Source organism: Neltuma alba, unplaced genomic scaffold, assembly GCF_004799145.2.
Source record: "Neltuma alba isolate B1F8T4 unplaced genomic scaffold, ASM479914v2 tig00011251_pilon, whole genome shotgun sequence".
Lineage (NCBI taxonomy): Eukaryota > Viridiplantae > Streptophyta > Magnoliopsida > Fabales > Fabaceae > Neltuma > Neltuma alba.
This window is the reverse complement of record NW_021635967.1, coordinates 114,723-128,227: the sequence shown is the minus strand read 5'-3', so window position 1 is coordinate 128,227 and position 13,505 is coordinate 114,723. Positions and strand designations below refer to the sequence as shown.

The following is a 13,505-nucleotide window of genomic DNA, read 5'->3' as shown; positions in this document are numbered from 1 at the left end:
TTGAATAGTATATGGACCACTCGCAATTGAATTGATCTTCGTCTGGGAAATACAGATGGATCCATCGGTTTGATCATGCAATGCTCTAAAACACAACGAGGACCTACCAACTACCACCTATATGCCCCGTGCCCCACTCCAAATTACAGTGACATAGACATATAACAAGCATCTTCTTCTTAGTTACTACCAAGGTTCACAGCCTCGTCCCTCCTATCACATCCACGTGTACCACTAGATCTCACGTACACCATTCCACGGAACCAGATTGTATATAGGCCAGCCTCAGCTTGACTTCACTAAACGTCGAGCAGCTATGAGCCACCAGATTGGTTATCAACAAATCCAACGCTCATGATTGCAGAACACATCAGTAAGATGCTCCGGCTTTAGTCTCCCTTGTGAATGCTCATTCCCATATTGCCTTAAATTAACGAATTTCACTGTACTGAGACGGGAAAAAGCAGAAAAGAGCAGCAAGGGAAGGAGAAGATTATCATGGTATTTTACTGTTTTCTGGTGGACCAAACACGACAGGTGCTTCACAGTAAGCCGGCGGCGGGGACGTGCTCGCGGTGTGGCGGAGGAGCCAAGGTGGAGGACATAAGGTCGGCGACCAGATTCTGTTATGTCCCATTTTATTGGAAATCCTGGAGAGCCGTTGTCTGCACTTTTGTGGAGCCGTTCTTCGTTCTTACCGTTAGAGAGATACCATATGATTCCCATTTTCCAACCACGTGCGCACTTTAACTTAATTTCTTTTCCTCAGGTTTCTCCTATATATTCTCGATCTCTGTCTGATCAGTCTGTTTCTTTAACTTTTTTCTTTTTGGGGAACCTGATGAGTTGCTGTGTTTGTCCTCCTCGCTCAAGAATCTGTCTGTGGCTTGAAACCAGAAGCAGAAACACTTGAAGAGAGATCACAGCTTGCCTTGGTCATGTTTCCCTATAAGCCGGGGTATTCTTCTTGTAGAGGACATGTAATGTATTAGTTTGCTTTCTAGGTAAGTATATGAATATTTGAATGTAGTCAACATATACTGATTAGTCTCCTACAATAGAAAATAATTTAGTTTATTTGAAAAAAATCTTGATCAAAATAACGACTTGACTAAACAAAACCGATCAATCTGTTTATTGTTAAGTTTAGTTTGTTAATGCAAAAATACGGATCTTCATTCAGAGAGCTTACTCCTCCCTCTCAGACAAGGGTTTTTTCTACTTCCTTTCCATTCAGTTATGATTTCTATTGTTAGATGAATTTTGAATCAAGTTAGTTACGATTTTAATTTTACAGAACAACTAGTTCTTGGCAAGAAGCCAAGGAGGATTTTGTTTTCATTTTAATTTCTCTTGCCCATCTTATCACTACTTTTTTAATAAAAATTTGAAATTATTTTTGTCAAGAATGATTTCACCTTTTCTCTTGCTTTCTCAATCTGACATGTACAATGAACTATATGAGAATCAAAAATAAATTTGGTCCTGATCCTATTAAGAGCTGTTTGGATGGAGATCAAACCATGATTTTAAAAGTACTTTTATGGTATACGAAGTAAATATATGATCCTGATCCTATTATAAGCCTTGGGCATTTTGGTAAATACTCCACCGCATGGAATTAGGATAAATTCATTTGTATATGCAGTGCTGCTTATGTATTGTCAAATACTACTTTTTGTGTTTAATATAAAACCCAATTGGTCAATTTTAAAAAATTAAATAAAATAAGTAAATTATTTTAAAGTATTATATTTATCATTTTTTTGTAAACTAATTTGCTTGGGTTATAAATTGATATATAATTTAATGATACACATAAGTATTTTAGATAGATCATGTAGCATATGCTATAATTAAGTAATTTTTTAAACTTACTTTTCTCAAATTATAATTAACTAGATCTTATATTAAAAATCAGAGATGATAATAAATTAATATTAAAATCGTTTTTTTGTATAAAAATATTCTTTGTTAACTATACATTGCTTGAAATTTTCTAATAGTAATTCAATTTGATCTTGCAAAAATGATTAAAAAAATGTTTCACTTCTTGTTCTTTTTTTTTTTTTTGGATGCCAACGCTCAAACTTGTGCCCTAAGATTTAGAAGCATAGCCGGAAACCACAAGGGCACAAGAAAGCAAGTTTCACCTCTTATTCTTGACATGAGAGTTAGATAACTAATTTGCTAACAATTTTCAATCCTCATGCCATTTACTATAGATGTCAAATGGAACAGTGAGAGAAAAAGTGAAATCATTCTCATAATGAATTTCACTTTTTTTATTAAAAAATATAATTGGCAGAATAATAAAGTGATAAGATGGGGGGAGAGGCTAGAATAAACAAATCTTTTTAATAAGAACAAGTTCTCTGTAAAATTGAAATCGTTTTTTATGTAACGATTTTTAGGGTAGTATTTTGGTTTAAAAAAATATATTTTTTACTGTTTATAGGTTTCGTTTTCGTCCGTACAAAATGCTATTGCAAGCGATTATTAAAGTTATTCGCCGCTGATTAATTAATTAAGGAGACATGAGAGTAGCTGCGTGTGGCTTTCAATCACGTTCACAGTTGAGTGAATGCCCATGATATTGACCTTATATTACAGGTTCCAGCATTTATTAACGTTACGCTGATACCTCTTCCCCCAGAAAAATAAGATCAACGCCATTCTCCATTAAAACCGCAGAATTGACCATTTGAGAGCACTGTACAGAGCCCATGAAAAGGCCACCGACATCAATATTATTGGCTCTAGCTGCTATCTCAACATCAAGTCTCTTACTGATACATAATGTGCTTGCAATGAACGAGATTTGGAATTTGATTTCGGCTGTCCTGAATTAGAATTCAAGCAATTTTTCCATAATGAAAAGCTCTTTGCCAGAGGTTGGAGCCTAACATATGCACGAAGAGACAGAGAGAGTGAGAGAGAGAGAGGAAGGTTGACGATGAAAGGCCATGTGAAATAAATTTTGTTTTGATTTACGTAACATGTGTTTATAAGAGTTTTGGTCATTTTTGTCATTGCATATATTTGTTCAGAAAATGATCACAATCCTTGATGATAATTCTTAAAATTCGAGGACCTTATCTGTATATAATTTCATTACATGCGTTCTATTTTTCATCTTCTCAATTTTTTTTAGAAAATTACAATGAGGTTTTAAGAAAAAAATAATTATTAAAAAATCTCAATAAGGTAATAACAACCTAAACAATTTGTAATCACAAGTTTTAAAATAGAAAATAAAAATTTTTAAGACTTATTTTGTAATTTTTTGTTTATTGAGACCTTATTGTAAACTTTTTTTTTTTAAAGGCAGAGCGGCAGAGGATTACTCTTAAGTTTGCAGTATCGAATAATAAGTCACTGAAACAGAAGAACCAGTTACAGGACCGATCTAGTTTATTGGATCACTCGGCCATCTTGGTTCTTTCCGCTCTGTATCTGATTCTAGATTTCTAGTCAAAGAGAGGCAAGTTATCGAATGGGCTGGGCTGGTTAGGTTAAAAAGGACACTGATGTTCTCCTATTTGTGTCTAGAATGGACTTGGACTTAAGATTTCGTGTTTAAATGGTAAAGACTCTTGCCCAGGATCAACTCTTTAATAAATCAAGAAACACAATAAACCGACCGAATTGAGTCTAATAGAAAGAGTTTCGAATAGAATTTATTTTTAATAGAAAAATACATATATTTTAGTAAAAAAAAAACACAAATAACAAGATAGAAAGGTACTCATTGGAAAAGTTTATATTGGTCTTATGTACAGGATCTATTTTATATCTTTACTAATTTTTTTTAAATTAATCATATTAATAACTAAGTAGAAGGAGGAGAGAGAATTCAGAAATACGCTTATAATGTTTTAGAAAAAAATATTATATTAACTAATTTAATTAATATCTTTAATTTATTCAGATTAGTTATTAAGTTTTTATTAAGGATAGAAGAAGTAATTTTTTTTTAGTTTTCATCATTCACCATTAAAGATATTTTCCGAAAGATATTGGTCATCTTTCTCAATTCTCCGCTCCCCTGTGATACTCAGCTATATCCATTCCAAGAATATTATCAAATAAGGTATTAATTTTTTCACAGATCCCACAAAATAATTTATAAGCAAGAACATGATAAATTCAACCAAAAAAAAAAAGGCTCATAAAAATGGAGAGAGTATTAGTAGGCTTTAATTTTATCCGTTAATAATATCCATTGAATAATTTTTTATTAAATTTTAATTTAATGAAGTCGATTCGGAAAAAACATAGTTAATTATTTATTTTTTTAAACATCTTCAACATAGAATCAATATTAATAATTGAAAAATTTAGAATTAAATTTAAGTTTGGGAAATGAAATATGAATTTAAATATAATCTATTAATAATTACATTTTTATAAGGGAAAATTACACTCAGGTCCCACAGAGCACAATTAATATAAAAAAGGTCCCACGAAATCGCAAAATGATTCTGAAGTCCCCAGGGACCTGTGTGTAATTAATTCTAATTATGAAATTACCTACTTACCCCTGTTAATTTTATTGCAATAATTCGTTTACAATCTCAACAGTGGCTGTTAACAACCCGAGAAGACGTGATTGACAACCTCGGCAGTGCTCATGACAACTCACTCTGTGGAATGCCAGGGGCGTTGTTGAGGTTGTTAACCACCTCTTCTCGGGTTGTTAACAGCCACTGTTGATGTTGTAAATAGGTTCTAATTTTATTTACAATCTCAACAGTGCTGTTAACAACCGAGAAGACGTGATTGACAACCTCGGCAGTGCTCATGACAACTCACTCTGTGGAATACCAGGGACGTTGTTGATGTTGTTAACCACCTCTTCTCGGGTTGTTAACAGCCACTGTTGAGGTTGTAAATAGATTCAAATTAACAGGGGTAACTATGTAATTTCACAATTAGAATTAATTACACACAGGTCCCTGGGGACTTCAGAATCATTTCGCGATTTCGAGGGACCTTTTTGATATTAATTGTATTCTGTGGGACCTGAGTGTAATTTTCCCTTTTTATAATGCATTCTCTCTCTCTTCTTTTTTTTTTTTTTTTTTTTAACTAATACACTTTGTTTGTAGCCGGTCCCCTAGGTTTTAAGGAGCGAACCGCGCACAAAACCTCCGCTATGCCCCCTGAAGCTTCTCTTGAACGTCTTCAACAACGTTCCAAGATCAAAATACCTTATTCTTGGTGCTGGATCAAACGATTTTACTTTTGCCCACCGAGTCATAGATTTTATATCTGCCCCAAATAGATTCGATGGCTGATCAAGAGAACAATGGTATTGGGGTCGCAGACACATTCCCTCTGGTGCTCGAGGATTGTTCCTTCGAGGAGTTGGATAGAAATCCTGTTGTGTCTAATAGCGTGAAGAAAGTGGAGGAGAGAGCCAAGTGTGAAAATTTGGGGATTCCGAGTGGTACGGTGGTGCAAGAAATGAGAAATGGTGGTGAGCCTACTGCTATAGAATCTACTCTTGTCTTGAAAGTGGACGGAGAAGCGTGTGAAAGTTTGGGGATTTCCGGTTGTAACATTGAGGACGGGATGGGAAGTATTAGTCTAGCTGGCGGGCTTCAGAGTTCTGAGCAGGATATGAGAAACGGTGCTGAAACAATTGCTGTAGAAGCTACTACTGTCGTGGAGGCGGATGATGAAGTGCGTCAAGAAATGGGGGTTTTGGGTGGTAACAGTATTGTTAAGGAAGGGGTGGGAAGTACTAGTTTGGTTAGTGGTCTCGGAAGCTCTGTTATAATTGGAAAGAATGACGGGAAGACTGAGACTAAGATGGATGAGGATGAGAGCGAGAGTTCAGAGTCGAGTGAGACTGAGATGGATGAGGATGAGAGCGAGAGTTCAGAGTCCGAGAGTGATGATCCATCTTCATCAACATCTGCATCTTCTAGTAGTAGCAGTGATAGCGACGATAGTTCTACTAGTGGTGGTTCTAGTGATGATGACGATAGTGAAGATAGTGAAGAAGAGGAACATCAGGAAGAAGAAAAAATTACAAAAAAGATTGAAGTGGAAGTTGAAGAAGGTGAGATAAATGACTCTGATGGGCAAGAGCTGGGTACTGACACGGCCGTCAATGATGATGAAAATGCTGGGGAGGTTTCTTGGAGTGGCATTAATGATGAAGATGATGAGGATGGGCCTGCTACGGAAGGACCCATCAGGTCAAAGAACGAGGTCAAGGTAATTTTATACTTCAACTCAGAGACTGAATATTTGATAGTATTTTGGTCTGGAACCCGATGGTGCCAGTAAATTTGATTGGCGACGCAAGTGAAAGTATTGCCTTCTGAACCTAGTTGGTGAGGACTGCTTTGAGTTTGCCGATGAAATTTTTTTGTAGTGGGGTTAGTTTGGATATCGTTGGGGACTTCGCTAGGATTCCTCATCTCATATGAGATGTTTTTGGCGGATATTCATTAGATAATATGATCTTTACTGGTCGCGGTAATTGAGTCTCATACTGTATAGACATGCAAATAATGGCTTTGAGTGACGAGATTTTACTCCCGTGATGCTTACCTGCAAGTTAGTTTGTTCTATAATACTAGTCTGTATCATTACTGGCAAGCTAAGCAAGTCATGTTATAGGTGTAATCTAGGTTTCAAAGTGTTAAGAGCCTTTTACATTTTAGATCTGAATTTTATTGTATTCTTAAAATATTTTGATATGTCAGGCATGGTGCTCGCAAACATATTATGAAGCATGCTTTTTTGAACTAATCTGTGTACACAGTAAGCCTTGCTCTGTAGTATTATATAATTTTATTTTGAGCTTGACTTTTGAACTGACTGTGCTTTGCAGGATCTTCCTTCAGTTCCTCCTGTAAATGTGACCATAGAACCGCACCATCAAATGCTGCCAGTAGGAGTAGTTATGTCGGTAAGATAATGAAAACCACATCTTTGATTAGGGAAGGATAATAGGCATTCACTATGACCTTTATTAGTGGCAAATGTTTTATTTTTGGCTGCATGGTGGCCTGGGTTTAAATACAGTAAACAAAATATCTGTAGTATAAAGGATAGCTTGTCAAATAATATGGTTGATAAACTGAATCAAGTAACTCATTTTACAGATAATCAGCCCCCAAGTCATTGTGGAAGGGATTGAGAAGCATGATCCTCTTAATGAGGGGTCCATTCTCTGGATAACTGAAACCCGAACACCACTAGGGTTGGTTGATGAAATCTTTGGACCTGTCAAAAACCCTTACTATATTGTGAGATACAATTCTGAAAATGAAATCCCCAAGGGTGTCCATGTGGGTACTTTGATCTCTTTTGTTCCAGAATTTGCCAATCATGTGCTTAATAACAAGGATGTTTACAAGAAAGGCTATGATGCTTCTGGTTTGAATGATGAAGAGGTGTCCGATGAAGCAGAGTTTTCTGATGACGAGAAAGAGGCAGAATACAGGAAAATGCAAAAAGTGATGAAGCGAGGCATTAGTGATAAGAATCATGGAAAGCATAAAAACAACAAAAAGAAGGCTTCGAGGAAAAATGGCCCGGCAGCACCTCCCAACCCTGTCCCATCTGCTTCAACGCATAATCATCAAAAGTTTCCTCCATTTTCAGGCATCAGACCAGGTCCTTTCGAGGCAGCTTCGATTGTTCCACCCTTTCGACCTGCAAATCCCGGCCCTAATTTAGCTTCAAATGGAGTTTGGACAAATGGGATATCACTTATGCAGCCACAAACAGCTCTGCTTCCCAATGGATTTCCTCCTAATGACCTATCTTTGTTCCCAGGAAATGCACAAAATCCTTATCAGTTGCCAGTGACAGGAATTCCATTTCAACAGCAGTTAGGCCCCAATCTAGGATCGCTTCCACTTCCAGGAACCAGCTTGCCCCTAGTACAGCCTAATATATTTGCGCAACCTATGCATCCACAGGGGCTTCTTGGTCAAAATCAAATGACATTTGGGATGAGTTTCCCTCAAGTTCAGACATGTGTTAGGGGTGGTGGAGAGCAAGGCTTTTTACAGTACGGCATGCAACCAGAAAAAAATCATAATTTTCAGTCAGGTTCTGACAATGTCCATGCTCCCAATCAATTTAGGTCCGGTGGCTCTGCTAATCGTGGAAGGAAAACCTTTCACCAAAGGGGAAGGAAAGGCTGGCGGCCAACAAAGTAGAAAGTTCTGTGTGCTCCCCTGCCCATGCAAATCTTTACCCGGGCCATACTGGATGTTCCCTTTTTTTTTTTTTTTTGAGCGTGTAATGTTGAATCTTGGGTTGAAATGAATCTACTTGAGCTATATTTGGTGCCTATGATTATTATCAACTACATAAATATAAATGTAAAACGCGATGAAAGCGAATTACTTGCAGTGACAGAAAAAATAATGATGATGAATACTAATAGATATTAGATCACAGTAAAACTATTAGAACTTGAACTTTTTGCTTCTCACAATACACTTAGGTTATTTTCATACGGTCTAGATTTCATGTTAAATATTACTCGTAAAATTCTGTTTATCAGCATAAATTTGTGGACTTTGTATATTTTGTACATGTGACATATCAGGCTACTTAGTTCATCTCTCTTTACCAGTACTTAGTTCATCTCTTTAATGTTTTTCTCATAAAACATTTAGTAGGCTATTTTCATGCGGTATAGGTTTCATGAAAAAAAAAAAGACTTATTAGATAAAAACTAATTTTTGTTCACCTAGCTTCATAAAAAAAATAATTTATTATTTAGTCAACTCTAGATTTTATGACATTTCAAATATTTGTTTTTCTATATTTTAAAAACAAAAATTTGGCTACTCAAATTAACTTCTCAAAATAATCTAAGACCTGTTTTGGTAATTGACTTTTTTTAAAAACAAACAAACAATGTAAAATTTTTTTAAAAAGTGATTTAAAAGAGAAACACTTTCCTTGAAAAAATGACTAGGACAAAAGGGCCCTTAAAGTGAAGATAGGAGCAGATTCCTTCAGACAGAACAAGAATACTGATAGAAATTTATAATCCAGCCAATGGGAACAATCAACGGGGCACCGTGGCTGGAACATCAATCCAATTAGGAGTTATAACAAAATTATTCCTATGACGGAAGAAATGACTCATATGAAGAGAAGGGGTGTGAATATGAATATCAGAATTAAGCGAAAACAGGACTCAAGCTTTGGCATTCCTGGTAAAGTCAGTACAGGTCTGGCAGCTACAATCTGAAAAACGGCAGATATCACATCCAAAGCACACACAAGAAGTGCAACCTTTGCATGTCGGAGTACGAGCACATCCTCTGTAAACTCTGCGACTTGCTCGTTCTTCCTCATCATCGCATGTTATTCTGTCAATACAGCTCACCGTTACAAATTATTGCTCCATATATATGTTTTCACATGATAGCAAAGTAAAACTTTAGAGAATTCTTTTTTTGGGGCAACGTACAACTGCGAGATTATCATGTTACATGTAACTTCAAGAACTTGTCTAGAAGATAACGTTGAAAAATATATTAGAGAAAATGATCTTGAGCGAAACAGGATGTTGACCCCCCCCCCCCCAAAAAAAAAAAAAAAGGACAAAAGCTACACGGTACAATTACATTGAAGTAACGAAATCATGTCTTTTTAATAAGAAACGAATAACTTCAAATGCTTTTCTTATAACTAGAATGAAATAAAGATTCCTTCACATGAGCTAGATAATCAAAGTGATAACACATTGTTTTGGGCAAATTTTCTTCTCTTTTCATAAAAAATTTAGTCCAGAAGGCAAATGCATACCACTCCCAGCAAAGAAAGTTCCAGTGATTATTTAGAAGAGACCCTAAATTCAGAAAGAGCTTCGATTTTTTTTCCCAAAAAAAATTCTACTGGGGATGGTAGCACCTTATCTATCAAATCAGAGTATCTTTTATAATCAAATCAAATAGCAAGGTGTTTGGGGCCAGAGCAGGCTGAAGGAAATGGAAATGTAGCACTGGGCAGAACAAACATATGAAATGACTGTGCAAAATGATGATTTCCTTCAGAGCCAGAGAGCACACAAGTCCCAGACGGCCAGAAGCAATCATTATTTTTCCTCATGCTACACATTTTACACCTGCATACAATATTCTCTTGGCTTTCAACCACCCTCCACGCAACGCATATCGAGAAATTCTGGTTATTATTAACCATTATCTTAAAAATCAGCCCTCGAGGCAGAATATGAGCTGGAGATGTATATAACTCAAGTAGGAATAATAAACTGAACAGAAGCAATAATGGTTAATATCAATGGAGGCTGAGCTGTTCTTGTCATTTGGATCATGGGCAACATTGACATGCTAGTACAAGGAAATAATTTTTCCACCATTTTCAGTTTTCATCAACCATATTTTCATTTTGCTTGGCAGGAATTGAATACAATGACTGACGCAACCAACAACCAGAAGGACTGGTTCTACAAGCAGCTCAAATTCTTCAGGTAACAACATAGAGTTGCAAACTTAAAAGGCAAACTATACAAGACTTGTCAACATGTTATTCATAAAGTTCTTCATCAAGCTGCGGCAGAATAGAGGAAGGTGGAAGCACAGTTTGGAATCACTACTTGATACAAGCTGATTTGACAAAATAATTTTTGTGAGAACCTAGATGTTGTGTCCAAACGTATAATCGCAGGAGGTGGTCAACCCCAAGACTCAAGAATTTTTTTAATTACAAAAAGTTATTTTATTTAGAATGGACAGCAATATCTCTGCTTAATGTTGTTACCCACTCCGTTCCAGATTATACATCACAGAAATAATTATTACAGCTCTATTAGCCTAGGAACATTCACTTCCATATTATTTAATACGGGGTAAGCCTTAAATAACCTGCATTAAACACAAAATATCAATAATTTAAACACCATCATTGCAAGCATGGTTTATTAACTTGACCGTTAATTCTTATGTAGAAAAACTTTGGTATGCAGCACCAATGTTTTAGGTTTATTAGCACAAATATTCAATTCAGTGCAAGAGACTAACTGAGTAAGCATACTTGTCATATGGAAGATCAGCACATTTCCAATTTGCATCTGCCAAAGCATCATGGTGAATGCGGCATTCCTCTTTAGTCCTCAGGCGGAACCTGCGCTTTTTTTTGCACCTAGTACAGCTGATAAATTCATCACGGTGACATGACCGTCCATTATTCAATCTATTGGAACCATTAACAGTTTTTGATACTTGATTGTAGTATTTGAGAAGCACCGTTTTGTACAGGGAAACCTTCTCGCCATTAATGATCACCCAGATATTATTCTTCCATTTCCTGGCTGACTCTCTTCCAGAGTGTTTCTCAAATGCAGCAGGACTCAACTTGTCTAGCCATAAAACACCATAATGGAAGTGAGGTCATGGTGGGGAGAGAATTGTTTTAAATTCAATTTTCCGGATCAAAACCACATAGCATGAGAGGCAAAGTGTCAAATATAGAAACAATTTATATTTACTTCATGACCACATAAGACACAGTAGAGATCAGGCCAGGGCAAAACTTAGATGCTTCTGGATGAAAGCAAGCAGAAAGCTAAAAACAATCATTTATATTTTATCTCCGCATTCTGAATTAATCAAGTAGATTTAACAGCTTGTCTGCTGCATTCAAGTATTAAAGACACATTAACACAATAAACTCTGAATCCACCCCGAAAAGCTCCTCCACATGGAACAAACCCATTAGACTTTTAATCTACTTTCATTCATATAATCTCTTTCCTGGACGGTGATGTCCCAGGCGCTGGTCAAATTCAATCATAAAGACATGCCAGAATACTACTTTCTATATCAACATAGGTTTTATTGCAGTGTAGTCCAAGTAGGATTGCTGGGGAAAAAAATCGTTTAGTTTCCTCTGCGTCAGTGCTCTATGTGTGTGTGACATCACTGCGCTGCCGGCGACAAACAAGGTTTATATGATAGCGCGCATTCTTCAATACGCCTACTGTATAGCCAGCGGCGGACTTCTTCTCGGGGTAACCAAAACTCTAGATATATAATTGATCAAACAACTGAAAGCAAACAAGTGGATGCCAGAAACAAGTCCATAGATTATGTCATCGTATGTTAATATGCAGTTTGTTGTATCAGACTCGTACGTAGTCTAACCTCCTGATAAGTTAACCCAAGGAAAACTACTCTAATTAGCATGCAGGTTATTAGAACATGTCTTTCCAGTGACCAAACCACAATGCAAATAACTCCTTTAATCAGATTCACTTTGCTCATTAGAAGTATTAACAAAACCGAGCATAATAACCTTAGAATAAGACTATCGAATCTCAGCCGTGATGGACATGCGATACTATTCAACAGGCACAACTTTGCACCGAACAACTAGCCATGTTTTACTGCCAATGACTTCATATAAAGAAAGAACTGCATTCGCGTAACTCCATTACTCGACCAAAGGAACGTCTTCATTGAGACAAATCAACATACACCTGAACTGTGTAACTGGCAAAAGAAGTGACGACTGGCATAACTATTGTTACCAGCACTAAACGCAACGCAGATTAAGTAACCAACAGCGACGCACATGAACGTGAACATTCAGACCAACAGAAATCGCACACTCAGGAAATCAACATGCATAAAAATCAAAACCTCAACTTTAGAAAGAGCTCGGAAGAGAGAGAGAGAGAGACCTTCCTGGCAACCAGGGGTGCATTCACAAGTGATTTCGAGGCATCCATTTACGAAAACCCTAAGCCGTCCGACAGCGTCACCGTATCTATGGCTAGTACACCCACATGTCACCTCCACATAGTCTTCAACCCTCTTCACCCCACTCACCTCCCTCAGTTCGTCATCACTGAACATTGTAAACCCACTTTCTCTATCTAAACAATTTGCCATTGTTCTCGTTCGCGAGAAGAGAAGACTCTGTTTCGGCCAGGAAGAGGGAGAAGAAAAGAGATAAAACCCAGAGGATATCTTGCAGGAAAGTCGAATATATAGTCGAAGGAAAGATATGCGGCGAAAAATCAGGAACAGTACAAGGATATCCTCCAAATGATGGAGTATTGATACGATATGGAAAACCCCCGACAAAAGCTCTCAAGGAGGTTAAAGAAAACCCGAAACTACAAGCAGCCCCCAAGGGCTACTCCAAGAGATCTGGCAGGAAAAACATTGAGAGACAGAAGAGAGAAGAAAGTAAGCGCACGAGAGAGAGAGAGTGGCAGTGACAGAGGTGGGTGATGGGACGGTGAATGAGCTGGCGGAGCAATACCAATGTGCTGTGGCGAAGGGCTTAAACTCCCAAAGCCTTAAATAGTCAGCTCAGCTATCTGCATGATCTGACATTAGGCCCTGTTTGGTTTGCAGCAAATTTGGTTTCACATACGAGGCTCTCCATGTATTTGACTTCTGTATTAATTATCCTTAATATTTGTTTCGAGTGTTCAAATAATTTGTTTATATACATTTGATATGTTCTCTAATCATTTGATATAA

The 13,505-nt window shown here is 36.9% G+C and overlaps 2 protein-coding genes and 1 pseudogene across 3 annotated transcripts; 2 read left to right on the top strand and 1 right to left on the bottom strand.

The window, feature by feature from the left end:
* Positions 1 to 355: 355 nt before the first annotated feature.
* LOC114763065 (uncharacterized) lies at positions 356 to 1,191 on the top strand (annotated as a pseudogene).
* Positions 1,192 to 5,489: 4,298 nt separating this feature from the next.
* Positions 5,490 to 8,438, top strand: LOC114763016 (H/ACA ribonucleoprotein complex non-core subunit NAF1-like). Of its 2 annotated transcripts, XM_028952612.1 has the most exons (4): positions 5,490 to 5,817; positions 5,863 to 6,228; positions 6,851 to 6,928; positions 7,125 to 8,438. In XM_028952612.1, exons 1-4 carry the CDS (start codon positions 5,578 to 5,580, stop codon positions 8,187 to 8,189), a joined length of 1,749 nt encoding a protein of 582 aa, XP_028808445.1. In that variant the 5' UTR covers positions 5,490 to 5,577; the 3' UTR covers positions 8,190 to 8,438. The 2 variants fall into 2 exon arrangements, with proteins under 2 accessions (XP_028808445.1, XP_028808444.1); XM_028952611.1 differs by having other exon boundaries at positions 5,490 to 6,228.
* A 548-nt stretch (positions 8,439 to 8,986) lies between these two features.
* LOC114763034 (protein ULTRAPETALA 1-like) lies at positions 8,987 to 13,264 on the bottom strand. The gene is made up of 3 exons (XM_028952631.1): positions 12,695 to 13,264; positions 11,047 to 11,371; positions 8,987 to 9,359 (listed from the first exon to the last, which is right to left on the bottom strand). The coding sequence occupies exons 1-3, from the start codon at positions 12,903 to 12,905 to the stop codon at positions 9,185 to 9,187; spliced, it is 711 nt and encodes a 236-aa protein (XP_028808464.1). The 5' UTR covers positions 12,906 to 13,264; the 3' UTR covers positions 8,987 to 9,184.
* Between the last annotated feature and the right edge of the window lie 241 nt (positions 13,265 to 13,505).

Excerpts from the sequence above, each read along its gene's own strand:
- LOC114763016 (XM_028952611.1), top strand. The coding sequence starts at position 5,578 with ATGGGAAGTATTAGTCTAGCTGGCGGGCTTCAGAGTTCTGAGCAGGAT. Across the intron at positions 6,229-6,850 it reads GGTCAAAGAACGAGGTCAAG|GATCTTCCTTCAGTTCCTCC; the intron begins GTAATTTTATAC and ends TGTGCTTTGCAG. Across the intron at positions 6,929-7,124 it reads CAGTAGGAGTAGTTATGTCG|ATAATCAGCCCCCAAGTCAT; the intron begins GTAAGATAATGA and ends CTCATTTTACAG.
- LOC114763034 (XM_028952631.1), bottom strand. The coding sequence starts at position 12,905 with ATGGCAAATTGTTTAGATAGAGAAAGTGGGTTTACAATGTTCAGTGAT. Across the intron at positions 11,372-12,694 it reads CACCCCTGGTTGCCAGGAAG|ACAAGTTGAGTCCTGCTGCA; the intron begins GTCTCTCTCTCT and ends TTTTATGGCTAG. Across the intron at positions 9,360-11,046 it reads GCTGATCTTCCATATGACAA|AATAACATGCGATGATGAGG; the intron begins GTATGCTTACTC and ends CTGTATTGACAG.